This window comes from Narcine bancroftii, chromosome 1, assembly GCF_036971445.1.
Source record: "Narcine bancroftii isolate sNarBan1 chromosome 1, sNarBan1.hap1, whole genome shotgun sequence".
Lineage (NCBI taxonomy): Eukaryota > Metazoa > Chordata > Chondrichthyes > Torpediniformes > Narcinidae > Narcine > Narcine bancroftii.
In genome coordinates this window covers 164,303,683-164,331,389 of record NC_091469.1, presented here as the reverse complement: position 1 = coordinate 164,331,389, position 27,707 = coordinate 164,303,683, and the positions used below count along the sequence as shown (strand labels likewise).

The following is a 27,707-nucleotide window of genomic DNA, read 5'->3' as shown; positions in this document are numbered from 1 at the left end:
GGCGACCGTGGACGCGGGTGCCCGTGGCCCGTGGACGCGGGTGCCCGTGGACAGTGGAGACCGTGGACGCGGGTGCCCGTGGACAGTGGCGACCGTGGACGCGGGTGCCCGTGGACGCGGGTGCCCGTGGACAGTGGCGCCCGTGGACGCGGGTGCCCGTGGACAGTGGCGACCGTGGTCGCGGGTGCCCGTGGACAGTGGCGACCGTGGACGCGGGTGCCCGTGGACAGTGGCGCCCGTGGACGCGGGTGCCCGTGGACAGTGGCGCCCGTGGACGCGGGTGCCCGTGGACAGTGGCGACCGTGGACGCGGGTGCCCGTGGACAGTGGCGACCGTGGACGCGGGTGCCCGTGGACAGTGGCGCCCGTGGACAGTGGCGACCGTGGTCGCGGGTGCCCGTGGACAGTGGCGACCGTGGACGCGAGTGCCCGTGGACAGTGGCGCCCGTGGACGCGGGTGCTCGTGGACAGGGATCCCCGACCCAGTTCCGGTCGAACCACCTGGCGCTTTCACAGCGCACTTCCGGGATGAGCGAGGGGCGGGGCGAAAATCTGACGTTCCGCACGGCAGGAGTGCCCAGACGCCCCGCCTTCATGGCAATGTCACATCCGGTGAGAGCGGCGGCCGCCATGCGGTGTCACTACGAGACGTTGGGGGTTTCGCGGGACGCGGACGGAGGGGAGTTGAGGAGAGCGCATCGGCGGCTGGCGCTGCGGTGGCACCCGGGTAGGGGGGGCCATACCGGGGGGGACAGGGTAGGGGGGCCCATACTGGGGGGGTCTCATACTGGGGGGGACAGGGTAGGGGGGGTCCCATACCGGTGGGGTCTCATATCGGGGAGGGGTCTTATACCGGGGGAGGTCCCATACCGGGGGGGCGTCTCATACTTGGGGAGGGGGTGAACGGGGTAGGGGGCGGGTCCCATACCAGGAGTGGGGTCCCATACCGGGGGGGTGGGGGGTTCCATGCCGTGGGGACAGTTATTTGGGGGGGACAGGGTAGTGGGGAGAGGGTAGGGGGGACCCATCCTGGGAGGTGGGGGAGGGTCAAGGTTGGGGGAGACCCATGGGGGGCACCGGGTTAGTGGGTGGCAGGACGGGGGAGAGGGCACCATTCCAAGGGCAGGTACTGGGGGGGGTTGGTAGAGACCCGGGTTGGGGGTGGCTGGTACTGGGAGGGGGGATGACCAGGGGAGGGGGACAGGGGTAAATGTAACTAAGTGTCCTTGGATCATCTACCCCTCCCCCAACTGACCCTGGGACCCCCTGACCCTGTAACCCCCCCTGACCCTGTGACCCTCCATTCCCCCCACTTTCCCTGGGATCCCCACTGACCCTGGCACCCCCTCCCCCCCACTGACCCTGGCACCCCCCCTCCCCCCCCCCCCACTGACCCTGGAACCCCTCTCCCCCCCACTGACCCTGGGACCCCCTCCCCACTGACCCTGGCACCCCCCCTCCCCTCCCCCCCCACTGACCCTGGAACCCCTCTCCCCCCCACTGACCCTGGGACCCCCTCCACACTGACCCTGGGACCCCCTCCCCACTGACCCTGGGACCCCCCTCCCCCCCACTGACCCTGGGACCCCCCTACCCCCCACTGACCCTGGGACCCCCCTCCCCCCCCCACTGACCCTGGGACCCCCCCTCCCCCCCACTGACCCTGGGACCCCCCCTCCCCCCCACTGACCCTGGGACCCCCCCTCCCCCCCACTGACCCTGGGACCCCCCCTCCCCCCCACTGACCCTGGGACCCCCCTCCCCCCCACTGACCCTGGGACCCCCCTCCCCCCCACTGACCCTGGGACCCCCCTCCCCCCCACTGACCCTGGGACCCCCCTCCCCCCCCCCCACTGACCCAGGGACCTCCCTCCCCCTACTGACCCTAGGATCCTTCAACTACCCACTCACTCCCATCCCTCCAACCTCCCTGGGGGTAGGATCGTGTCAAGCTCTTCAGCCCTACTTGCTCATTCCTAGCACCGTGTCCCACCCACAGGGCTGCCTCTTGTGTGTGATTGGCCTGTGCCCCTCTGCATCCCACCTATCCGTAGATATGCCCCAATTGAGGGGCAGCTTTTTTGCCACTCCCTCCTCTAGTCCCGTTTGGGGGGGCTGTCCGATGGGTTGGGGGTTTGGTGGAGATGTAGTGTCTGGGTAGGCCGGTTATGAGTGGCCACAGCATTCATACTGGGGTGGTTTTGCCCACAGACAAGAACCCGGAGAATCCGGAGCATGCAGCGGAACAGTTCAAGGTCATCCAGGCAGCGTACGATGTCCTGAGTGATCCGCAGGAGAGAGCATGGTGAGACCACCCTGCAGCCTGTCCAGGACCCTGCCCTGGAGGGTCGCCACCCCCCCCCCCACCCCGCGTCCTTTCCCAACCCCCACTGCTCCCCTTCACTGTGTTCCCAGGGAACTCACTCCTGCTGTCGGTACCTGCCAGGGGGCTGAATCCATTACCTGCCTCAACTGTCTCCTCAGCCAGCCCGCTCCACACGCCAGATTCAGATTTATTGTCAGTACAGACGACCTCCTTAACGAATAATGCAACTCCCCTGTCCTTCCTCATTTAAATTTTTAAAAGTGCCATTTTGGCCCACGAGCCCGTGCCACCCAATTAACCTGCAACCCTCAGTATGTTTCGAATGGTGGGGGGAAACCAGAGTCCCCCCAGGGCAAACCTATGCAGACACAGGGAGAAGGTACAAACTTCTTACCCTGGTCCCAATCGCTGGTGCTAAGCGTCTCGCCCTGAAGCAAGAATGTGGAGCTGCCAGTCCTGCCCCTCAGATTTCACAGTTATTGTCAAGAGGAATTAGGGGAGATGGGGAGAAGGCTGGTAGGTGGAGTTAGGTCATAAATTAGATCAGCCAAAATCTTATTGAATGGCGGAGCAGGCTCGATGGGCCAAATGAGGTGATAGAGGAATTAGGGGAGATGGGGAGAAAGCAGGTAGGTGGAGTTAGGTCATAAATTTGATCAGACATGATCGTATTGAATGATGGAGCAGGCTCGATGGGCCGAATGAGGTGATAGAGGAATTAGGGATATGGGGAGAAGGCAGGTAGGTGGAGTTAGGTCATAAATTAGATCAGCCATGATCGTATTGAACAGCGGAGCAGGCTCGATGGGCCGAATGAGGTGATAGAGAAATTAGGGGATATGGGGAGAAGGCAGGTAGGTGGAGTTAGGTCATAAATTAGGTCAGCCATGATCGTATTCAATGGCGGAGCAGGCTTGATGGGCCATTTTTGGCCTGCTCCTGTTCCTACTTCCTATGTTCCTACATACATGACATCATATACAAAGCTGAGATTCTTTTCTCCTGTGAGCACAGCAGAATTTCCACTTATTGGTAATGCAAAAAAAAACTCCACAGCATATACAAGGATGTGGAAGCTGTGGGGAGGGAGCAGTGGAGATTGACCAGGGTGTTGCCTGGTTAGGAAAATAAGCCTTATGAGACAAGGTTAGTAGAGCTGGAACTTTTCTCTTTGGAGTTTAGAACGATGAGAGGAGACTTGATAGACGTCAACAAGATTATGAGAGGCATAGAAACTGAATGGCCAGCACCTGATCCCCAGGGCGGGATCAGTAAACACCAGAAGACGTGTACAAAGTGAAGGGGAGACGTCAGGAGTAAGTTTTTTACACAGAGAGGAGTAGGGGCCTGGAATGTCTTGTCAGGGATGGTGGTGGAGGCCGAAACATTAGAGGCATTTCAGATGGAAGGAAAAAATAGAGGGTTATGGGGTAGGGAGGGTTTAATTTATATTTTGTAAGGAATTTATGGGTCGGCACAACATCAAGGGCTGAAGGGCCTGTTCTGTGCTCTAGTTTTCTATATAAACAAATAAAGAAATTTGAACAACTGACTGCAATACAGAGAGTATAAAAAAAATCAATAATCTTTAAATGAGTCCCTGATTGAGTTCGTTTGGAGGGGGAGCAGCTGTTCCTGAACCTGGGGGTGTGAGTCCTGTGGGGCTGACACCTCTTTCCTGATGGTAGCAGCGAGAACAGAGCGTGTGCTGGGTGGGGTGGATCCTTGATGATTTCTGCAGCGTTCCCTGTAGATGTACCCAATAGTGGGGAGGGTTTTGCCTGTGATGGCCTGGGCTGTGTCCACTACTTTTTGCAGGGCTTTACGCTCAGGGGAATTAGAGACCTATTAGAGACTCGCTGAGAAAGTCATGAGTCTCGCGATCAGTGGAACCTTGTCTGTGTGGATTCAGGATTGATTTGCCTGCAAAAGGCAGAGGTTAAATTTAAATTTGATTTTTAAAAAAATTCAGACATACAGCACGGTAACAGGCCATTTCGGCCCACAAATCTTGCCACCTAATTACACCCCATTAACCTACACCCCCAGTACATTTTAAATGGTGGGAGGAAACCGGAGCCCCTTGGGTAAACCCATGCAGACACGGGGAGAACGTACAAACTCCTTACAGACAGCACTGGATTCAAACACAGGTCCCGATCTCTGGCGCTGTAACAGCATTGTGTTAACTTCTTCACAAACCGTGCCACCCTTCATAGTAGATGGAACAGATTCTGTCTGGAGGTTGGGAACTAGTGGAGTGATGCAGGGATCTGTTCTGGGAACCCCTGCTCTTTGTGATTTTTATAAATGACCTGGATGAAGAGGTGGAAGGTTGGGTCAGTAAGTTTGTGGATGATACGAAGGTTGGAGGAGTTGTGGATGGAGCTGAAGGTTGTCGAAGGTTACAAAAGGTTATAGACAGGCTGCAGAGTTGGGCAGAGAAGTAGCAGATGATTTCAATCCAGATAAGTGTGAGGTGATGCATTTTGAAAGGTCAAACCTGAAGGCTGAGTACGTGGTTAATGGTCGGTTGCTTAAGAGTGTGGATGAACAGAGAGACCTTGGGTCCAAATCCATACATCCCTCAAGGTCTCCACACAGGTTGATATAACCATATAACCACTTACAGCACAGAACAGGCCAGTTCGGCCCTACTAGTCCATGCCGTAGCAAATCCCCACCCTCCTAGTCCCACTGACCAGCACCCGGTCCATACCCCTCTAGTCCCCTCCTATCCATGTAACGATCCAGTCTTTCCTTAAATGTAACCAATGATCCCGCCTCGACCACGTCTGCCGGAAGCTCATTCCACATCCCCACCACCCTCTGCGTAAAGAAATTTCCCCTCATGTTCCCCTTATAATTTTCCCCCTTCAATCTTAAACCATGTCCTCTAGTTTGAATCTCCCCCTTTCTTAATTGAAAAAGCCTATCCACATTTACTCTGTCTGTCCCTTTTAAAATCTTAAACACCTCTATCAAGTCCCCCCCTCAATCTTCTACGCTCCAGAGAAAAAAGCCCCAGTCTGCACAACCTTTCCCTGTAACTCAAACCTTGAAATCCTGTCAACATTCTCGTGAACCTTCTCTGCACTCTCTCTATTTTGTTTATATCTTTCCTTTAATTTGGTGGCCAAAACTGTACACAGTACTCCAAATTTGGCCTCACCAATGCCTTGTACAATTTCATCATAACCTCCCTACTCTTGAATTCAATACTCCGACTTATGAAGGCCAACATTCCAAATGCCTTCTTCACCACACCATCTACCTGAGTATCAGCCTTGAGAGAACTATTTACCATAACTCCTAAATCCCTTTGTTGCTCTGCACTCCTCAATTGTATACCATTCAATGTATATGACCTATTTAAATTTGCCTTTCCAAAATGTAGCACCTCACATTTATCTGTATTAAATTCCATCAGCCATTTCTCAGCCCACACCTCCAGCCTTCCTAAATCACCTTTTAATCTACGGTAATCTACCTCACTGTCCACAACACCACCAATCTTTGTGTCATCCACAAACTTGCTTATCCAATTCTCCACCCCTACATCCAGATCGTTAATATATATAACAAATAATAGTGGACCCAGGGCCGAACCCTGAGAAACTCCACTAGTCACCGGCCTCCAATTGGACAAACAATTTTCTACCACTACTCTCTGACACCTTCCATCCAACCACTGCTGAATCCATTTCACTACCTCCTCATTTATACCTAATGCCTCCACCTTTTTTCCTAACCTCCTGTGGGGAACTTTGTGGGGATGGTTAAGAAGGCCGATGGGATGCTGAAATTCATTAATGGGGGGAATGAGTTCAGGAGTCGAGAGATCATGTTGCAACTCTACAAATTTCTTGTGAGTCCACACTTAGAGAATTGTGTTCAGTTCTGGTCACCTCATTTCAGGAGGGATGTGGAAGCTGCGGAGAGGGTGGAGAGGAGATTCACCAGGATGTTGCCAGGATTGAAAAATAAATCTTATGAGGCAAGGTTAGCACAGCTGGGACTTTTCTCTTTGGAGCGTAGAAGGATGAGAGGAGACTTGATAGAGGTCCACAAGATTATGAGAGGCATAGATAAGGTGCATAGTCAGAATCGGTTTCCCAGGGCAGGATCAGCAAACACCAGAGGACATATGTACAAAGTGACGGGTGGGAAGTTCAGGGGAGATATTAGGGATAAGTTTTTTCACACAGAGAGTTGTGGGTGCCTGGATTACGTTGGCAGGGATGGTGGTGGAGGCTGGAACATTGGGATGTCCCCTAATCCTACATTCCAAGGCCGCCTTATGTCCCTTCTAGCTCTCCTATGCCCTTGCTTGTTCTTCCTGGCTACCCTTCTAGACCTTTTGTTTACTTCCTCCTTCCTCTTTGGAATATTTTAATTTTGTGGTTAAACAAGAGTCAAGAATGAATCATTACCGATACATGAATAAGGTGGAAAAAAAAATCATTGATACAGGTTGTCCATATTTCCAACTAACCTCCCGCCCCCAATAAGTCCCTAAAATGGAAGGAAAGTAGAAAATAGAAGAGAAAGTGAACAAAGAAATGAACCACGAGAGAAAGAGGAGCTGGAATCCAGTCCAGAAAGACTAACTTTTTCATACCTGCATCTCAAATGTGGGAAAGAACAGGGTCAGAAAGCCTTGAGAACAGAACAAGTATCTTAAATATTCAACCCTGTGTAAATGCAGGTACTGCAGAAACATACTAATTAAGTTGTAAGTGATTTTCTCCAGAGGAACGCAACTCTGCATTTCCACAATCCACTGGGCTGGGTCCAGAGGGGAATCAGACTTCCAGGTAATTGCAGTATGTTTCCTGGCCAGCACCCGCACAACGTTAAGAAATTCTAATTGGTATTTGGACAGCCTCATTTTAGCTCCTATGTCCACAATATTTCCTCGGAGAAACAATTCCAGACTTTATGGCAATTGTTTCCCAATGATCTGGTCTAATGAAACTGTTAGATTTTCCCTAAAGGGTTTCACTTTAGTGCACGACCAGGTAGAATGTAAAAGGATTCCCCACATTTAAACCATATATCCGATATATTAGAATTTAATTTGTGCAACCTCTATGGGATAAGATATAGATGATGCAAAAAATTATATTGCACCGGTCTAGATCTTACATTAATTGCTCTCATCCTGGAGTCCTGACACAGGTCAGACCAGGTCTTACTGTCAAGACTAATATTCAAGTCTGATTCCCATCTTTGTTTTGATTTATATAACTCTGGTTTCGGAGTCCATGACTGAAGTCTTCTTTCTTCTTCTTCTTTGGCTTGGCTTCGCAGATGAAGATTTATGGAGGGGTAATGTCCACGTCAGCTGTAGGTTCGTTTGTGGCTGACAAGTCCGATGCGGGACAGGCAGACACGGTTGCAGCGGTTGCAGGGGAAAATTGGTTGGTTGGGGTTTGGTGTTGGGTTTTTCCTCCTTTGTCTTTTGTCAGTGAGGTGGGCTCTGCGGTCTTCTTCAAAGGAGGTTGCTGCCCGCCGAACTGTGAGGCGCCAAGATGCACGGTTTGAGGCGATATCAGCCCACTGGCGGTGGTCAATGTGGCAGGCACCAAGAGATTTCTTTAGGCAGTCCTTGTACCTCTTCTTTGGTGCACCTCTGTCACGGTGGCCAGTGGAGAGCTCGCCATATAACACGATCTTGGGAAGGCGATGGTCCTCCATTCTGGAGACGTGACCCACCCAGCGCAGCTGGATCTTCAGCAGCGTGGACTCGATGCTGTCGACCTCTGCCATCTCGAGTACTTCGACGTTAGGGATGAAAGCGCTCCAATGGATGTTGAGGATGGAGCGGAGACAACGCTGGTGGAAGCGTTCTAGGAGCCGTAGGTGATGCCGGTAGAGGACCCATGATTCGGAGCCGAACAGGAGTGTGGGTATGACAACGGCTCTGTATACGCTAATCTTTGTGAGGTTTTTCAGTTGGTTATTTTTCCAGACTCTTTTGTGTAGTCTTCCAAAGGCGCTATTTGCCTTGGCGAGTCGGTTGTCTATCTCGTTGTCGATCCTTGCATCCGATGAAATGGTGCAGCCGAGATAGGTAAACTGGTTGACCGTTTTGAGTTTTGTGTACCCGATGGAGATGTTGGGGGGCTGGTAGTCATGGTGGGGAGCTGGTTGATGGAGGACCTCAGTTTTCTTCAGGCTGACTTCCAGGCCAAACATTTTGGCAGTTTCCGCAAAACAGGACGTCATGCGCTGGAGAGCTGGCTCTGAATGGGCAACTAAAGCGGCATTGTCTGCAAAGAGTAGTTCACGGACAAGTTTCTCTTGTGTCTTGGTGTGAGCTTGCAGGCGCCTCAGATTGAAGAGACTGCCATCCGTGTGGTACCGGATGTAAACAGCGTCTTCATTGTTGAAGTCTTTCATGGCTTGGTTCAGCATCATGCTGAAGAAGATTGAAAAGAGGTTACATAATTGATGTGAATTTCTTTGTGTTCCCCTTTCGAATCAGATCTCTGTTTCACTCTAGTTACATCATTAGCTGGTTCTAATTTTCTCTGAAAAAAGCTCTTAATTAAAGATAGTGTTATTATGAATATTGTATTTATTTTTTTAACTCTTCAAATGACATTATTTTCCCTTTCAGATAACAATCACTTCCTTCGTCCACTTGACAAGTTGCCTCACCTGCTTCGTCAACCATGGTTCCCTTTTTCCCTGTCCAAGTGGGACAAACCTATCCTGAACCCAGCACAATTGGCCCCTAAACTTCCTCCATATTAATTCTATGCTTTCACCCTTGAACATCTGTCGCCAATTTACGCTCGCTAGTTCCTGCCTCGTCCCTTCATAATTATCCCTTCCCCAATTAAACACCTTCCAATTTTCTCTGCTCTTATTCTTTTCCATAGCTCTGCTGAAGGGTGTTCTAATCAATCTCACCAAAATGTTCTCCAACTGAGAGGTCCACCATCTGATCAGGTTCATATAACCATACACAATTACAGCACAGAAACAGGCCATCTTGGCCCTTCTAGTTCCCACCGAACCAAGTCCTTTCCTCTAGTCCCACCTACCTGCACCCTGCCCATAACCCTCCATTCCCCTGCCATCCAATTTCTCCTTAAATGACAAAATGGACCCTGCTTCCACTGATCCTGGAAGCTCATTCCACACAACCACCTCTCTCTGAGTGAAGAAGTTTCCCCTTGTGTTACTTCTAAACTTTTCCGCCTTAACTCTCAACTCACGACCTCTTATTTCAATCTCTCCTACCCTCAATGTAAAAAGCCCATCCACATCAACTCTATCTATCCCCTTCATAATCTTAAATACCTCTATCAAATCCCCTCTCAACCTCTACGCTCCAAGGAATCAAGACCTAATCTGCTCAATCTTTCCTTGTGATCTAGATTCTGAAACCCAGGTAAAATTTTCATAAACCTTCTCTGCACTCTCTACCTTGTTGATATCCTTCCTACAATTTGGTGACCAGAACTGCACGCAGTATTCCAAATGCCTTGAACGGTCTCAACATCACCTCCCAACTCCTATATTTCATGCTTTGATTGATAAAGGCCAGCAAACTATCCTCATGAGATTCTACCTTCAGGGAATGAAGAACCGTTATCCCCAGATCTTTCTGCTCCACTGCATTCCCCAATACCCTCCCGTTTACTACGTACGTCCCGTTTTGATTATTCCTTCCAAAATGAAGCACCTCACAATTCTCAGCATTAAACTCCATCTGCCATCTTTCAACCCACTCTTCCAACCAGTCCAAATTCCTCTGTAATCTTTGAAAACCTTCATTCCCCAGAACTAGGTACAGCGTGGCTTCTCCTCTTGCCGGCCAGTCCACAGACTGTGTCAGGAATCCTTCTTAAACACCTGACAAATTCAGCCCCATCTATCCATGGTTAGTGATCGGGACCAGGGTTCAAATCCTGCGCTGTCTGTAAGGAGTTGGAACTTTCTCCCCGTGTCTGCGTGGGTTTTACCTGGGGGCTCCGGTTTCCTCCCATCCTTCGAAATGTACCGGGGGTTGTAGGTTAATGGGGTGTAAATTGTGAGGCATGGGCCTGTTACCGTGCTGTATGTCTAAATTTAAATTAGCCCTCTTACAGTCAGATGGTGCAGAAGTTGAAATCACCCATAACTACAATCCTATATTTCCCGCACCATTCCAAAATCTGGGGCTTCCAGATGGCTCCCAGCACTGTGAGAGATCCCTTCCTATTTCTGAATTCCACCCACACCCACCCAGTGGACCCTCCCTCTGCTGTCTCCTCCCTTTCTACAGCTTGATACTATCCCTCCCCACTTCCCCCCACCCTTACTTTCCCATCCTATTCCCTTTAAAACAGCTAAACCCCGGTACCTGCATCAGTCATTTGCAGTCTTGCATTGCCTGTGTGATGGTGTGTGTCTGGCTGCAGGTACGACAGCCATCGTGAGGCCATTCTCAAGGGGGGTCAGGATGGTGATTTCCAGGATGACAGCCTTGACCTGCTGCAGTTCTTCACCAGCGCCTGTTACAATGGCTACAGCGATGACGAAGAGGTGGGGCAACACGCGTTCCCCACCGCGCAGTCCCCACAGTACATTCCTCACCGCACTGGCACGTTCCCCTCAGCGCGATCCCCGCGGCATCTGCTGTTCCTTTCTCCCCCATCCACCCCATCCCCTGTAAACCTACCCTTCCCCAGACCCCTCCACCTTCCCCAGACCCCTCCACCTTTCCCAGACCCCTCCACCTTTCCCAGACCCCTCCACCTTTCCCAGACCCCTCCACCTTTCCCAGACCCCTCCACCTTTCCCAGACCCCTCCACCTTTCCCAGACCCCTCCACCTTTCCCAGACCCCTCCACCTTTCCCAGACCCCTCCACCTCCCCCAGTCACCCACCTCCACCCCTCTCCCAGACTGGACACCCACCGCTCCCCTGGACACCCATCGCGCACACACCAGAGGACGTGTGTACACAGTGAAGGGAGGGAAGTTTAGGGGAGGCGTTAGGGTAAGTTTTTTTTATACAGAGTTGTGGGGTCCTGGAAAGCATTACTAGGGATGGTGGTGGAGGCTGGAATATTAGGGGCATTTAAAAAAATATTTTGGTATTTTTCATAAAGCAATTTAAATGACCAATACCATCTTTTCCAACATTCATACAATGTACAGACTGTATTGATTCGCCCGCCCCTCCCTTTCCCCCAAACAGGCAATTATACAAATACTAGTGGGGTTCACAGCCCCCATTGAAACCTAAGAAACAACAAGCTCACTAACTAAATAACACAGGGAAAAAAGAAACAAACTTAAAAAATGCCCGTCACCTGCACCATGTCCCACTTCCTTAACACAACTCCTTTCCCTGCTGGGACAGATTTTTATAGTGTCCATATTTCAAAGGGAAGGGGAACATGCCCATGTATTTCAGATTGGGCTGCCACACTTGAAAGGGTCATGTTTCCCCCTTAGATTTTGTGATTTTCTCCAGGGGAATTTCCATCTTCCATCCTGTGGTATTGGGATTTGGACATCCACGTAACCCCTATACACTTCCTGGCTACTGACAAGGCAACCTTTATGAACTGAATTTGATATTTGGACAGTCTAAAACTCACGTCCCCAATATCTCTCAGAAGGTACAACTCGGACCTTTTGCAAAATCCACCTTTGTAATTTTTTTCAGTGTCCCCCAGGTCTTGCCAGAAGGATCTCACCTTCGTACACAGCCAGGTGGAGTAAACAAAGGTTCCAACCTCCACACCACAACTAAAGCACATTTCCAACATTTCTGGCTTTGATTTGTGTCATTTTTGTGATGTGAGGTACACCTGGTGCAAGGAGCTGTATTGCACCAACCTGTATCTGGCGTTAATGACCCCAGTCACGCTGTCCAGACACAGGCCTTACCACCACTCTTCATTGTGCCCAAGTCCGACTCCCGTCTCCCTTGACCTATGTAAGCCCGGCTTCAGGCCCTCACTTTGGAATATGTCATACATTCGAGAAATAAATGTACACACGTTCCCCTGTCGAATTAGAGTCTCCATGTTACTACATTTAGGTAGGATCATAGACGGTCCTAATTTTCCCCTTAAAAAATATCCCATTTGCAGATTGCAGAAGGTTGTTCTATTAGACAAACCATATTCATTTCTCAGCTGTTCAAATGACATGAGCTGCCTTTCTTTGTAACAGTCCTTGATACATCTGTTCCATTTCTGGCATCAGGGTCATACCCAGAGTCCAGGGTATGAACTTATTCTGGGTCAAAGGCATTTTCGGAGATATCACCACCTTCCATCCAATACATTGATTTATTTTTTGCCATATCTGAAGAATATGCTTTGGTCTGGGGTCATCTTTTTTGTTTGAAATTAATTTTGTTTCCCATTTATATATAAATTCTCCTGCTATCTTTTCACCTACCGTGTGTCGTCCAATTTGTGCCCAGGAAGTGGGGGGTGGGGGGGCCCTCCCTCAAAGAGTGAGGCGATAAACCTTGCCTAAGTAGCCCAACAATATTTTCTGAAATCCAGTAGTTTTAACCCTCCCAAATTGTCGTCTCGTGCCAACTTGTCCATGGAGATTCTAGCCACCTTACTATTCTACAAGAACCTTCTGATCCAAGCGTCTTAAAGAAACCTTGGGGCAGTGAAATGGGTAACAATTGAAAAAGATACTGGAGTCTTGGCATCACCTTCATTCTGACACAGTTCACTCTGCCCGCCAGTGTTATGGGCAAAGTTCTCCATCTATCAACATCCTCCTCAATCTTCCGGAGTGAAGGGAGATATTTAATTTTGTATAAGTTTCTTCAATCTTTATCTGTTTTTATCCCCAGATACTTAATGCCTTCTTGTGGCCATTTAAATTTGACTTCCCTGTCGATATTGTCTATAATCCCTGTTCGTCAAAGGCATCATTTTACTTTTGTCCAGATTGACCTTATACCCCAAAACTTTCCCGTAATTCTCCACTGTGGTCTTCAGCCTTGCCTACGAGTCCTCAGAGTCTGTCAAATACCATTGTGTTCCACCTGAAACCCCTTGTGTCTGAATCCCACTGAATGGCTCATTTGCCAGTATAAACAGCGCTGGAGACATTGGGCAGCCTTGCCTGCTGGACCTACTCAATGGAAGCACTGGAGACATCTGCCCATTTGTAATAATTTTTGCTTGGGGTTTATGGTAATGTGTCTTCACCCAGTTAATAGATGTTTTACCCAATCCACATTTGTCCAGTATCTTGAACAAAAAGTCCCACTCCAGTCTGCCGAAAGCCTTCTCCACATCCACCCCCGACTGTACCCGATGGACTATATTAAGCAGTCCAGCTATATTGTTTGCTGACTGCCTCCTTTCTACAAATCTGGCTTGATATTGATTAGCTAATTTCAGCAAATATTTTGCCAACCTGTCAACCAATGCTTTTGCATTGATTTTATAATCTGAATTTAATAACGAGATGGGTCTATACAAGGATCCCTGCCTTTTTTTGGGTATCACTAATGAAAGACTGAACAATAGGGATATTTAAGAGACTCATGACAGGCACATGAATGGAAGAAAAGAGGGTTACGGGAGGGAGAGGGGGGAGGGTTGGATGGTATTGGGGCTGAAGGACCTGTTCTGAGGTGGACATCTATGTTGTGCAATTGGTGGGTGGGGATTTGACAGATCCCCACCCCCCACGCTCTGCACCTCCCACCCTCTCCCTTCGCCCTTGCCTGTCCTTGCTGGCACGGACCCCCACCCTGTCCGCACCGCTCACTGGTTCTGGTGTGTTTGCAGGGCTTCTACGCGGTGTACCGGTTGGTGTTTGACACCATCACAGAGGAAGAGATGGAGGGAGCACTGAACCCCGAGGAACTCTCCTTCCCAACCTTCGGACACTCACACAGTGACTACGATACGGTACAGTCATCAGCAGGATGTGTGTTCTGCATTGGGCTGCGTTTGGGGACACATGCTTCAGGTCGGACGGTATTCGGGGACACACACACTGGGTCGGGTTGCATTTGGGGAGGACGCACGCTCCACATCAGGCTGTGTTCAGGGACACATGCTCCAGGTCAGGCTGCGTTCGGAGACGAGTGCTCTGCATTGGGCTGCTTTTGGGGACGTGCGCTCTGTGTCGGGCTGCTTTTGGGGATGTGTGCTCTGCAATGGGCTGTGTTCGGGGATGCGCGCTCTGGGATGGGCTGCGTTTGATAAAGTTCTCTCTGGGTTGTGCTGCTTTTGGGGACATACGCTCCGCGACAGGCTGCGTTCGGAGACGCGCACTCTGCATTGGCTGCTTTTGGGGATGTGTGCTCTGTGTCGGGCTGTTTTTGGGGACGCGCACTCTGCAATGGACTGTGTTCGGGAACACGAGCTTTGGGTTGGGCTGCTTTTGGAGACACACGCTCTGCGTCATGCTGCTCTTGGGGATGTGTGTTCAGCGTCGGGGACGCATATTCTGGGTTGGACTGCATTTGGGGATGTGCACTCTGCATCAGGCTGTGCTCAGGTTTGCATTTGGCTGCACTCGGGGACATGCCTCTGGATTGGGCTCCACTTGTCACCTCGGCGAATGGTGGCCCCACCCTGTTGAATATTCTCCACTGGGGAATCATTTCCCCCCCGGTGAATTGACCCCCACCATTGGATTGTGCCCCCATCCCCGGCGAACTGCTCCCTTGCGACCCTCCTCCCTGGTGAGCCGTGATTCTGCGCTGAGCCCTGCCCATTCTCCCACAGGTGGTTCACCCATTCTACGCCCACTGGCAGAGTTTCTGCACGTGTCGCAGCATGGCGTGGTTCGAGAAGTTCGATACCCGGCAAGCTGCCAACCGCTGGGAAAAGCGGGCCATGGAAAAGGAGAACCGCAGGGTGCGGGACAAGGCCCGGCGCCAACGCAACGAGCTGGTCCGTCAACTGGCGGCCTTTGTCCGCAAGCGTGACCGGCGGGTGCAGGCACACCGACACCACCTGGACGGCATCAACCTGCAGAAGGCCCGCAGGGTGCAGGAGCTGCAGCGGCAACAGGCACTGCGGCAGGCACGGTGGGTGGGCACCCCTGGTTGGGGGTATCCTGGGGGTGGTTCCCTTCAATCCGTGAGCCTGTGGCTCTCTGCCCGCTCTCCATCTACCCCCACTCCCCCCGCGTCCCTCTACCCACCACACCCCACTCATTCCCTTTACCCCCAACCTCGTCCTCTGCCTCCACTTCCCCCCTACCCCACACCTCAATCCATGCAAACTCCCTGCCTCCACCTCCCCATCCTCCTCCCCTCCAACCCTGTCCTCTGCCTCCCCTTCCCCCTCAACCTCCACACGCACTCCCTCCCCTCTACGTCTCCTCCCCACCCCCTCCCTCTCCTCCCCATCCCCCTCCCTCTCCTCCCCATCTCTCTCCCTCTCCTCTCCCGAACCCCATCCTCTGCCTAACCCTTCCCCATCAATCCCCACACCCCACTCCATGCACACTCCCCCTCCCCCAAGTCTCCCCACCCCACCTCCCACTCTACCCTCAACCCCCTCCCCAGTGCTGGACGTGGTGGGGTGTGTGGGGCTGAACGGGGTTGGGAGTTTCAGCACTGGGGGGAGGGGGGTGGTCGGTGGTGGAGGTGCAATTTTTCAATTGACCTCCCTACATTATGGACCCTCCCTGCATTGTGGACCCCCCACCCCCACCCCCACCCCACGTTGTGGATCCCCTACTTTAAAGATGCCAAGACAGTTTTATTGGCTGTGAGAGGTCAGCGGCCTAAAATGATTCGGAAACCGCTCCGGGGCCCACTCACCACCCACCTCCCACCCCAGCATTTCCCCCGGGCGGTTGACCCAGATGCAGACCATCGCTGCCTGTTACTCGACGTGGATGCTGGGTGACCTGCAGGCTTTCTGTTGATCCCGACCCCAGTGCCTGCAGGCTTCCCTCAGTCTCCTTTCACCTCCCGGGAACGCTGGTATCCTGCCGCCCTCTGTGAGGTGTGTCTGCTCCCCCGTGTCCTTGGATCCTCACCCCCACCCACCTCTGCGAGGGGAAGGGTGGGCTGCAGGATTCCATCCCGACCCCTAACCCTGTCTGTCGTGGCAGGCTTGCCGAGCAGTACCAGGAGCAGAGCTGGGTTACCCTGTCGGGCCTCGAGCAGGAGCTGCGGCACATGGAGGCACAGTACCAGAGGGAGTTTGGGGACAGCTCCGACGAGGCCTCATCCGGCAGCGAGGAGGAGGGGCAGGACTGCAGCGGGCAAGGGGCAGGTAGGAGCAATGTACTCAGATCCTCCCCTAAATATAGGGAGAACACCCCCATCAGCCCCAGTTTCCAGTCGCAGCATCTCCTCTCGCTGTGTGGATGGGCAGTGATTTTAGCCCCAGGGAGACCAGCCTGGTGGGGGAGAGAGGCTGGGGAGGGGGCTACTGGGAATTGGGGCTGGAAGGGGAGGTGGTTGTGGGGAGAGACCGGCACAGGTGGGAGGGGGCTGGCAATGGGTTGAAGAGGGGCTGGTGGGGGATACTGGGGAGAGGGGGTGAGGGGAGCCTTGGGGAGATGGTTCGGTGAGGTGCCACAAAGCCTGAGCAGTCACCCCTCCTGTGGCACTCCGTCCTTTCCCGGTGCTCCCCCTCCCCCGTCCCCACTGCCGCAGTGTGACGATATTGCATGGTGTGTTCCAGACACAGTGGGTGACAAGACGGCGGACCTCTCCCCATACGACGACCTGTACTGCCCAGCCTGTGAACGAACCTTCCAGAGTTCAAACACGTGGGTGATCGAGGTCTCCCAGGGTGGGGGATCCGGTATTGGGAGGTTGCAGCGGGGTTAGTCAGGGTTGGGGTGGGGGGAAGGGGTGTGGGGTGAGGGTGCAATATGTGTAGGGGGGGTGGGGTATGATGGGGCAGGGGGGATTGTGTGAGGTGGTGTGGGGGTCACAGCAAGATCCTGTGTAAGGGGAGGCGGGGTCAGCGAGGGTGTCGTGGCGGGGTCGGCCAAGAGGAATGTGGCGGGGCCAGGGTTTGCGGTGGGGAGGGTCTTGGTGGAGAATTTGGGGTGGTGGGGGAGTTGGGTCGCAGTGGGGTTATTTGGGGTCGCAGCAGGGTTATTCGGGGTCGCAGCGGGGTTATTCGGGGTCGCAGCGGGGTTATTCGGGGTCGCAGCGGGGTTATTCGGGGTCGTGGCGGGGTCAGGTGTTGCGGCGGGTGGGTAGTTGTGGTGGGGTCCGACCTGAGGGCTAGGACTCTGACCTGTGACTTGTGACCTGGCAGAATGCGGAACCACGAGAGGTCGAAGAAGCACAGGGCCACTGTGATGTTACTGCGACAGCAACTGCAGGTGGAGGAGCAGGTGCTATCACAGGACGCCTCCCCGTCACGAGACCCCTCCCCTCCACGGGACCCCTCCCCGCCACAGGACCCTTCCCCTCGACAGCCCAGGTATGGGGAAGGGGGGTGGGAGGCCAGGGGTGAGAGTGATGGAACGAGGGGGTTGGGGCAAGAACGGGCACAGGGTGGGGCTACTAGAGTGAAAGTGGAGGGGTGTGTGATGGTGGTGAGGGTGAGGGTCGTTGAGGGGGAGTGTGGAGGAGGGGTGATTGTGGGGGAGTGAGGAGAGGTGATTGTGGGGGAGTGAGGAGAGGTGTGGGGGGAGTTGTATGGGGTAGGGGCAGAGTGGGAGGGTGGTGTGGAGGAAGGGTGTTTGAGGGGGAGTGGGGAGAAGTGTGGGGTACGACTTGTGGGGGGGCATTGGGTGAGGGATGTGGGTGAGTTGGTGTGGGGTATGGTCTATGGAGGGGCGGTGTTGGGAGTCGAGAGCCCCCATCGCTGACATCACATCTCACTCCTCCAGACCCTCCAGGAAACTCAAGAAGAAAATGCGGAAGCAGGTGAGGGGGTGTCCGCTGGGGTGGGGGGGGCGGGTTGGGGTTCTCGGCCTCCCCCGAGGAGCAGATAAATGGGTAGATTTTGGAATGGTGGGAAATACTGGGTTGTAATTATAGGAGACTTAAACTTCCCTAATATTGACCAGCACCTCCTGAATGCAGGAGGGATGGACGGGGCTGAATTTGTCAGGTGTGTCCAAGAAGGATTCCTGACACAGTCTGTGTAGCGGCCGACGAGAGGAGAGGCCACACTGGATCTGGATCTGGGGAATGAACCTGGTCAGGTTGGGAACCTCAACGGTGGGGGAACATTTTGGTGAGAGTGGCTATGACTCCCTTATCTTCAGTACAGCTAATGGAAAAGGACAAAAACAGACAAAATAAAAGTGTTTAATTGGGGAAGGGACGAGGCAGGAACGAGCGACAATAAATTGGAAACAGATGTTCACGGGTGAAAGCACAGAAACAACATGGAGGATGTTTAGGGAACAATTGTGCTGGGTTCAGGATAAGGTCGTCCCACTGGGACAGGGAAAAGATGGTAGGTAAAAGGAACCATGGCTGAAAAAGCAGGTGAGGCAACTGGTGAAGAGGAAGAAGGAAACACATATTAGATACAGGAAACAGGAAGGGCTCATAAGAAAGGACTCAGAGAACGCAAAGAGATCAAGTTTTATTAAGCAGAGTGTTGGGGGCCTGGAATGCCATGCTTGGGGTGGGGGTTCCACAACGCAGGGAGGGTCCATAATGTAGGGGGGGCCAATTAAAAATTGCGCCTCCACCACCGACCACCCCCCCCAATGTTGAAACTCCCCAACCCCGTTCAGCCCCACACACCCCACCACATCCAGCACTGGGGAGGGGGTAGAGGGGGAGGGGATAGAGGGGGCTGAGGTGGGCTTGGGGGAGGGAGAGTGTGCATGGAGTGGGGTGTGGTGGTGGAAGCTGGAACATTCGGGGCATTTAAGAGACTCTGAGATTGGTACATGGATTGAAGAAAAATAGGAAACAGGGTGGGGAGGGTTTGATACTATTTTTTTAAAAAATCTATAGGAAAACAAAATATTGAGGGCCGAAGGGCCTGTACTGTGCTGCAGTATTCTATGTTTGCTGTCCTATGGTTACTGATTACCCCACTCTGGTCAAAAGATCTCTGCGTTCACCCAATCTATTCCCCTCCACCACTGCAACATCAGCCCCTCGTCGTCCTGCATTCCAAGGAATAAAGCCCCAGCCTGTTCCTCCACTCCCTGTAGCTCAGGTCCCCCGAGTCCTGCCATAAATCTTTTCTGCACCCACTTGCTGGACAACATCCTTCCCGCAACACAGTGACCAAAACTGATCCACATGGGGCCTCACCAACACCTTATAAAACTAGAACGTGACCTCAGTGCTGTGACTGATGAAGGTCAATGTGTCCAATGTCTTTTTGACCACCAAATCTACCTGTGATGCCACTTTCAGACAACATATACCTGTATTCCTGGATCCCTGGATCCCTCTGCTCAACAAAGCTCCCCCAGACCCCTCTGCTCCACAACACTCCCCCAGATCTCTCTGCTCCACAACACTCCCCCAGATCCCTCTGCTCCTCAACACTCCCCCAGATCCCTCTGCTCCTCAACACTCCCCCAGATCCCTCTGCTCCTCAACACTCCCCCAGATCCCTCTGCTCCTCAACACTCCCCCAGATCCCTCTGCTCCACAACACTCCCCCAGATCCCTCTGCTCCACAACACTCCCCCAGATCCCTCTGCTCCTCAACACTCCCCCAGATCCCTCTGCTCCTCAACACTCCCCCAGATCCCTCTGCTCCTCAACACTCCCCCAGATCCCTCTGCTCCTCAACACTCCCCCAGATCCCTCTGCTCCACAACACTCCCCCAGATCCCTCTGCTCCACAATACTCCCCCAGATCCCTCTGCTCCTCAACACTCCCCCAGATCCCTCTGCTCCTCAACACTCCCCCAGATCCCTCTGCTCCTCAACACTCCCCCAGATCCTTCTGCTCCACAACACTCCCCCAGATCCCTCTGCTCCACAACACTCCCCCAGATCCCTCTGCTCCACAACACTCCCCCAGATCCCTCTGCTCCTCAACACTCCCCCAGATCCCTCTGCTCCTCAACACTCCCCCAGATCCCTCTGCTCCACAACACTCCCCCAGATCCCTCTGCTCCTCAACACTCCCCCAGATCCCTCTGCTCCTCAACACTCCCCCAGATCCCTCTGCTCCACAACACTCCCCCAGATCCCTCTGCTCCACAACACTCCCCCAGATCCCTCTGCTCCTCAACACTCCCCCAGATCCCTCTGCTCTACAACACTCCCCCAATCCCTCTGCTCTACAACACTCCCCACATCCCTCAGCTCCTCAACACTCCCCCAGATCCCTCTGCTCCTCAACACTCCCCCAGATCCCTCTGCTCAACAACACTCCCCCAGATCCCTCTGCTCCACAACACTCCCCCAGATCCCTCTGCTCCACAACACTCCCCCAGATCCCTCTGCTCCTCAACACTCCCCCAGATCCCTCTGCTCCACAACACTCCCCCAGATCCCTCTGCTCCTCAACACTCCCCCAGATCCCTCTGCTCCTCAACACTCCCCCAGATCCCTCTGCTCCTCAACACTCCCCCAGATCCCTCTGCTCCTCAACACTCCCCCAGATCCCTCTGCTCCTCAACACTCCCCCAGATCCCTCTGCTCCACAACACTCCCCCAGATCCCTCTGCTCAACAACACTCCCCCAGATCCCTCTGATCCTCAACACTCCCCCAGATCCCTCTGCTCCTCAACACTCCCCCAGATCCCTCTGCTCCACAACACTCCCCCAGATCCCTCTGCTCCACAACACTCCCCCAGATCCCTCTGCTCCTCAACACTCCCCCAGATCCCTCTGCTCCACAACACTCCCCCAGATCCCTCTGCTCCTCAACACTCCCCCAGATCCCTCTGCTCCACAACACTCCCCCAGATCCCTCTGCTCCACAACACTCCCCCAGATCCCTCTGCTCCTCAACACTCCCCCAGATCCCTCTGCTCCTCAACACTCCCCCAGATCCCTCTGCTCCTCAACACTCCCCCAGATCCCTCTGCTCCTCAACACTCCCCCAGATCCCTCTGCTCCTCAACACTCCCCCAGATCCCTCTGCTCCTCAACACTCCCCCAGATCCCTCTGCTCCACAACACTCCCCCAGATCCCTCTGCTCCTCAACACTCCCCCAGATCCCTCTGCTCCTCAACACTCCCCCAGATCCCTCTGCTCCTCAACACTCCCCCAGATCCCTCTGCTCCTCAACACTCCCCCAGATCCCTCTGCTCCTCAACACTCCCCCAGATCCCTCTGCTCCACAACAGTCCCCCAGATCCCTCTGCTCCTCAACACTCCCCCAGATCCCTCTGCTCCACAACACTCCCCCAGATCCCTCTGCTCCTCAACACTCCCCCAGATCCCTCTGCTCCACAACACTCCCAAGTCCCACATTTACTGTGTAGTCCCTACCCACGTTAGTTGTCTGTTTTCCTTGAGGCCCCTGTCCAGGGCATAAAGCTGCCCATTTCTTCACCAGCTTCTGGTGATAACATGTTTGAGCTGATGTTGTGTCCTCTGCAGCAGATGTGTCATCCCCTGCCCTTCAGCCCCGCCGTTAGCCAATCTGAGAGCAGCAAGGAGAGTGACAGTCCCAGGGAGACCAGCAGGGGTCCATCGGGGAGCAGCGATAGACTGAGAGAGAGCAGCAAGGAGCGGGAAAAACTGAGGGACAGCAGTGAACTGCTGCCGCAGGGCAAGTGGCCAATCTCTGGGACCACTGAATCGTCAGCCCAGGAGGCATCACTGATGCATGCCGATCGCCAGGAGGGCTCACCAAATCACGTCAGTCAAGAGGAGGGATCACTGATCCACGCTGGTCACCAGGACGGGTCACCGATTCACGCCAGTCGCCAGGAGGGGTCACCGATCCACGCCGATCACCAGGAGGAGTCACCGATCTACGATGGTCTCCTGGAGGGGTTTCCGGTCCACACCGATCTCCAGGAGGGGTCACCGGTCCACACCGATCGCCAGGAAAGGTCACCGGTGCACGCTGATCACCAGGAGAGGATCTGGACACAGAGCCCAATGATGACAGATTTGATTTTCAGGTGCCACACTTGCATGTAGGAACCCCGCCCCAACACCCAGGAACCTCCAACCCCCACCTGGAGAGCGGTGTTGTGGAGGGGGAGGGGGGTGGAATGGCAGTCCCAGAGTTGGGAGAAGGGAATCCTCGGGGAACGTCCTGGGTTGAGGGACTGGGTTTCCCATGGTGGGTTGGATGTGTTTTCCGGGGGACAGTGGGGGTCCAGAGGAGATGGGGTTTCCAGAAGGGTCAACAGGTGGAGGTACTGGTTTGAGGGACTGGAGGCCCTGGTGGTCCTGAGGGGAGGGCTGAGAGTTCTGGGGTAACAGCTGCCAATTGATTCTTTTCCAATTTTTAGCCAGAAAACCAAAGGTAAAAATGAGAAGCTCCGAAAACGATCCGGGGCGCGAGCAGAGAATCAACCCCAGGTGAGGGTGGGGCCAGAGGGGGTGGGGCTGTGTGGACAGGACCTGGGTGCAGGGCTGTGTGGCGGTTGGGGCCAGTTGGGTGAGGAGGGGAGTGTGGGGGGGTGGAGCGTAAAATTGGGAGTGTCGAGGGTTGGGAGGGGGAGGGTCGGGATTGGAGGGTCAGGGGAGGGTTGGGGTTGGAGGGTCAAGGGTGGGACGGTGAGTCGGGGTGAGTGGGGAGGGTCGAGGTTGGGAAGGGGAGACTCGAGGGTGGGAGGGCATGGGTCAGGGGTGGGAGGGGGAGAGGTGATGGGGGGGGTCAGGTTTGTTGAGCATCCCCCAGCAGATTCTGCTCATTGGGGAGCTGGTGGATGGAGGTGGTGTCAGGAGCCGGGGCTGTGTCAACAACTACATTTGGGAGTCTTGGATTAGAGGGCACAATGTCAGGTTGTGCCTGAGAGTTAATAAAACGGCACCTGCTAAAGTATTAAACAAATCTCACCACTGACCGACCACCAAGATTCGGCGAATCGGGAGTGTGAGGGTCGCCCAGTTGGCGAGGCATTAGCACAACGCCCTTACAGCACCAGCCATCGGGACCATGGTTCGAATCCCGCGCTGTCTGTAAGGAGCTTGTGCGTTCTCCCTGTGGCTGCGTGAGTTTCTCTACGGTGGTAGGGGGCTCCGGTTTCCTTCTAACATTCAAAGCGTACCAGTGGTTGTAGGTGAATGGGTGTGATTGAGCGGCACGGCTCGCAGGCCGAAATGGCCCGTTACCCTGCTGTATGTCTACGTTTCCTCAAAAATTTAAATTTTTAAATGTAAAAGTGATCACCCTGAACGATGGGTTTTCAGGTTGGGAAGACGCAGCTCGTCTCCCTTCCTCCCATTCTGGCCACATAAACAACCCCAGCTTATCCCACGGGACAGCGTTCAGCCCATAGCCCACTCAACATTTCCCACCCTGTGCCTGACTGAATGTCGATGAAACGGTACACCTGCCTCTACCGTGATTTGAACCCTAATGGGCACAGATAGAGTCAATGTGGACAGGCTTTTTCCACTGAGAGTGGGGGAGATTCAAACAGGAGGGCATGGACTGAGAGTAAAAGGGGGAAAGTTAAGGGGAAACATGAGGGGGAATTTCTTCACGCAGAGGGTGGTGGGGTAGGGAATGAACTTCCGGCAGTGGTGGTAGAAGCGAGATTGATGTTAATATTTAAGGAAAGATTGGATAGGTATATGGACGGGAGAGGTTTGGAGGGTTATGGGCCTAACGCAGGCCAGTGGGATGAGGTGGGAGAAGATGTTCACCACAGACTAGTAGGGCCAAACTGGCCTGTTTCTGTGCTGTAAATGGTTATGTCCTGTGGCAGCTTGTTCCACATACCCATGGCACTCTGTGTGAAAGTGCCCCTCATGGGGTCCTCCCTCCTATGGTCTTGGGGGAAGGGTCCCAGGCTCTTGAATATGAAGGGGTTGGAGTGAATATATCTCAAAGGCAAGCAGTGTTGGGTGCAGACACGTCAGCCGAAGGGTCTGGCTCCTCGTGACTCGAGCCTGCAGCTGCAGGGCAGTGCTCAGCCCCGAATGACAGCCTACGGTGCGGGGGATGGGGGGAGGGTCAAAGGGTACCAGCAGGGGCATGTGGCGTGGGGGCGTGGTGTTCTGCCATGGTCAGAAATCCTGGGGATGCTCAACAAACCTGACCCCCCCCCATCTCCTCTCCCCCTCCCACCCCTGACCCATGCCCTCCCACCCTCGAGTCTCCCCTTCCCAACCTCGACCCTCCCCACTCACCCTGACCCACCGTCCCACCCTTGACCCTCCAACCCCGACCCTCCCCCTCCCAGGTGAGGTGAGCTGAGGGATGCTCTCTAAGGAGGAGGGGTGCAGAGGGTCAGAAGCAAGTTTGCAGGGGGTGTGAGGGTGGGGGTGACCTCCAGCCACTGAACACACACTGCTCCGGCCGGCAGTGTTACCCCAAACCGATCAGGCTGATGTCCCACCACCCTATCAGTCCAGGTGATGGTCCCATAAGATTTAAAGGAGCAAAGGTACGTCATCCCATCACTCAGCCCCTCCCCCACTCAGCCCCTCCACCACTCCACTCCACTCAGCCCCACCCCCACTCCTCTCCACTCAACCCCACCCCCCACTCCTCTCCACTCAACCCCACCCCCCACTCCTCTCCACTCTGCCCCACCCCCCACTCCTCTCCACTCTGCCCCACCCCCCTCTCCTCTCCACTCTGCCCCACCCCCCTCTCCTCTCCACTCTGCCCCACCCCCACTCCTCTCCACTCTGCCCCACCCCCACTCCTCTCCACTCAGCCCCACCCCCCACTCCTCTCCACTCAGCCCCACTCCCACTCCTCTCCACTCTGCCCCACCCCCACTCCTCTCCACTCAGCCCCACCCCCACTCCTCTCCACTCTGCCCCAACCCCCACTCCTCTCCACTCAGCCCCAACCCCCACTCCTCTCCACTCAGCCCCACCCCCCACTCCTCTCCACTCTGCCCCACCCCCCTCTCCTCTCCACTCTGCCCCACCCCCCACTCCTCTCCACTCTGCCCCACCCCCACTCCTCTCCACTCTGCCCCACCCCCCACTCCTCTCCACTCAGCCCCACCCCCCTCTCCTCTCCACTCTGCCCCACCCCCACTCCTCTCCACTCTGCCCCACCCCCCACTCCTCTCCACTCTGCCCCTCCCCCACTCCTCTCCACTCTGCCCCACCCCCCTCTCCTCTCCACTCTGCCCCACCCCCCACTCCTCTCCACTCTGCCCCACCCCCCACTCCTCTCCACTCTGCCCCACCCCCCACTCTTGTCCACTCTGCCCCACCCCACTCTTGTCCACTCAGCCCCACATCCCACTCTTCTCCCCATAACCTTTGATCCCCTGACTATTCAGAGATCTCTGAATCTTTGCCCTAAGTACACCCAATGATCTGGTCTCCACAGCCGACCATTGCAGCAAATTCCACAGATTCACCTCCCTCTGGCTGAAGAATTTTCTTCCCATCTCTGTTCTAAGTTGACGCCCTTCAATCCTGAAGTTGTGGCCTCTTGTCTTTGACTCTCCTACCGTGGGAAATAATTTTGCCACATCTACTCTGTCCAGGCCTTTCAACGTTCAAAATGTTTCTACGAGGTCCCCCCTCATTCTTCTGAACTCCAAGGAGTCCAGTCCAAGAACCATCAAACGTTCCTCATATGGTAATCCCTTCATTCCAGGAATCATTCTTGTGAATCTTCTCTCAACCCTCTCCAATGCTCGCACATCTTTTCTTAATTAGGAGCCCAAACCTGTCCCCGTCCTGCAAGGGAGGCCTCACCAGTGCCTTATAAAACCTCACCATCCCATCCCTACTCCTGTATCCTATTCCTCTAGATCTGTCGCCAACATTGCATTCGCCTTCTTCACCACCGACTCATCCTGTGGGTCAACCTTTAGGGGTTCCTGCACGAGGATCCCAAGTCCCTTTGCACGTCTGAATTTTGAATTTTCTCCCCATCCAAGTAACAGTCGGCCCTTTTATTCCTTCGACCAAAGTGCATGACCGTACACTTCCCAACATTGGATTTTATCTGCCATCTCTTTGCCCAATTCTCCAAATCTGTCAAAGTCTCCCTGCAGCCTCAACGTCCCCTCCTCACTCCCTGCCCCTCCACCTGTCTCTGTATTATCTGCAAACTCGGCCACAAAGACATTGATTCTGCATCCAAATCATTTCTACGCAAGGTAGGAAGAAGTGGCCCCAACATCGGCCCCTGTGGACCCCACTGGGAACCAGTAACCAACCAGAACAGGATCCTTTCATCCCCACTCTCTGTTTCCTGCCCACCAGCCAACGCTATCCCCACCCTAGTGTCCTTCCTGTAATTCCATGGGCTCCTGTGAAGCACCCTCGTGTGCAGCCCTCGTCGAAGGCCTTTTGAAAGTCCAAATGCACGACATCCCCTACATCTCCCTCACCCAGCCGGCTCATGGTTTCCTGTGCAGGAGGGGCTTCTGGCCTGTCTTTACCCTTGTGCGCTGAGTTTTGAGGCAGGAAGGGTTGTCAGTAGTCTGGCGTGGTGATTTAACCCTGCCGTGTCTGGTTTCTCCACAGGATGCCCTCCAATGTGTCAGCTGTGACTGCCGGTTCCCATCCAGGAACAAACTGTTCGAGCACCTGAGAGCGACGGGGCATGCGACGGGGATGCGGGAACTGCCAGGTGCCGGCAGCCGGGGCTCCAGGGGGAAACGCAGGAATCGCTAGACACGGGAGGGGTTGCCCAGACAGGCTGGGGGTGGAGGGGCTGCCAAGGGGGCAGCCAGGGCCCATTACCCTGCTTCTGTCAGAGACCCTGCACATACAGTCAGGGCAACATGAAACCCGAACCAACCCCTGCTCCCTGTAGGCCCTGGCACTCGGGTACTCCGCAGGGGCCAGTGGGCATGTCCTGGGCACTAGTGGGTACTCTGGTGGGCACTTCCTGGGTGCCAGTGGGTACTCTGGTGGGCCCTCCCAGGATCTGGTGGGCACTCCACAGGTGCCAGTGGGTAATCTGGTGAGTATTCAGATGGGCATTTCCCAGTGCCAGTGGGTACTCTGGGAACCAGTGGGCATTCCCTGGGATCTGTCGGCATGCCCCGGGATCTGGTGGGCATGCCACGGGATCTGGTGGGCATTCAGATGGGCACTTCCCAGTGTCAGTGGGTACTCTGGGCACTCCCCGGGAACCAGTGGGCATCCCCGGGATCCGGTTGACACTCTAAGGGCTCCTGACCAGTTGGATAAATCGAAGTATTGGCACGGCACTCATCCCCCTCCATACCAATCCCCCCCACCCACAACTCCCCCCCACATTGAGACCCCCTCTGCTCACCTCGCCCCCATCTCACTGAGCTCTGCTGACAGAGGGAGGATGTTTCATGATCAGATGAAGACTCAGTAAAGATGTGGCTGTAGATCACATGGACGTGGTAATGTGTCCCTCTGGGCTGCACGTGA

General features: G+C 54.3%; 1 protein-coding gene across 3 annotated transcripts; it reads left to right on the top strand.

Annotated features, from left to right (window-relative positions):
* The first annotated feature begins 609 nt into the window (after window positions 1-609).
* Window positions 610-27,669, top strand: dnajc21 (DnaJ heat shock protein family (Hsp40) member C21). Of its 3 annotated transcripts, none has more exons than XM_069884308.1 (12): window positions 610-726; window positions 2,211-2,304; window positions 10,743-10,866; window positions 14,105-14,227; window positions 15,053-15,357; window positions 16,395-16,558; window positions 16,973-17,060; window positions 17,561-17,728; window positions 18,141-18,177; window positions 21,795-22,321; window positions 22,658-22,727; window positions 26,823-27,669. In XM_069884308.1, the coding sequence occupies exons 1-12, from the start codon at window positions 630-632 to the stop codon at window positions 26,970-26,972; spliced, it is 1,947 nt and encodes a 648-aa protein (XP_069740409.1). In that variant the 5' UTR covers window positions 610-629; the 3' UTR covers window positions 26,973-27,669. The 3 variants fall into 3 exon arrangements, with proteins under 3 accessions (XP_069740409.1, XP_069740401.1, XP_069740419.1); XM_069884300.1 differs by having other exon boundaries at window positions 21,792-22,321; XM_069884318.1 differs by lacking the exons at window positions 610-726; window positions 10,743-10,866 and having other exon boundaries at window positions 2,230-2,304; window positions 21,792-22,321.
* Window positions 27,670-27,707: the final 38 nt, after the last annotated feature.

Bases quoted from the DNA above. Each gene is read 5' to 3' on its own strand.
- dnajc21 (XM_069884300.1), top strand. From the start codon at position 630: ATGCGGTGTCACTACGAGACGTTGGGGGTTTCGCGGGACGCGGACGGA. The intron at 14,228-15,052 runs GTACAGTCATCA...ATTCTCCCACAG, and splicing joins CACACAGTGACTACGATACG to GTGGTTCACCCATTCTACGC. The intron at 17,729-18,140 runs GTATGGGGAAGG...TCACTCCTCCAG, and splicing joins CCTTCCCCTCGACAGCCCAG to ACCCTCCAGGAAACTCAAGA.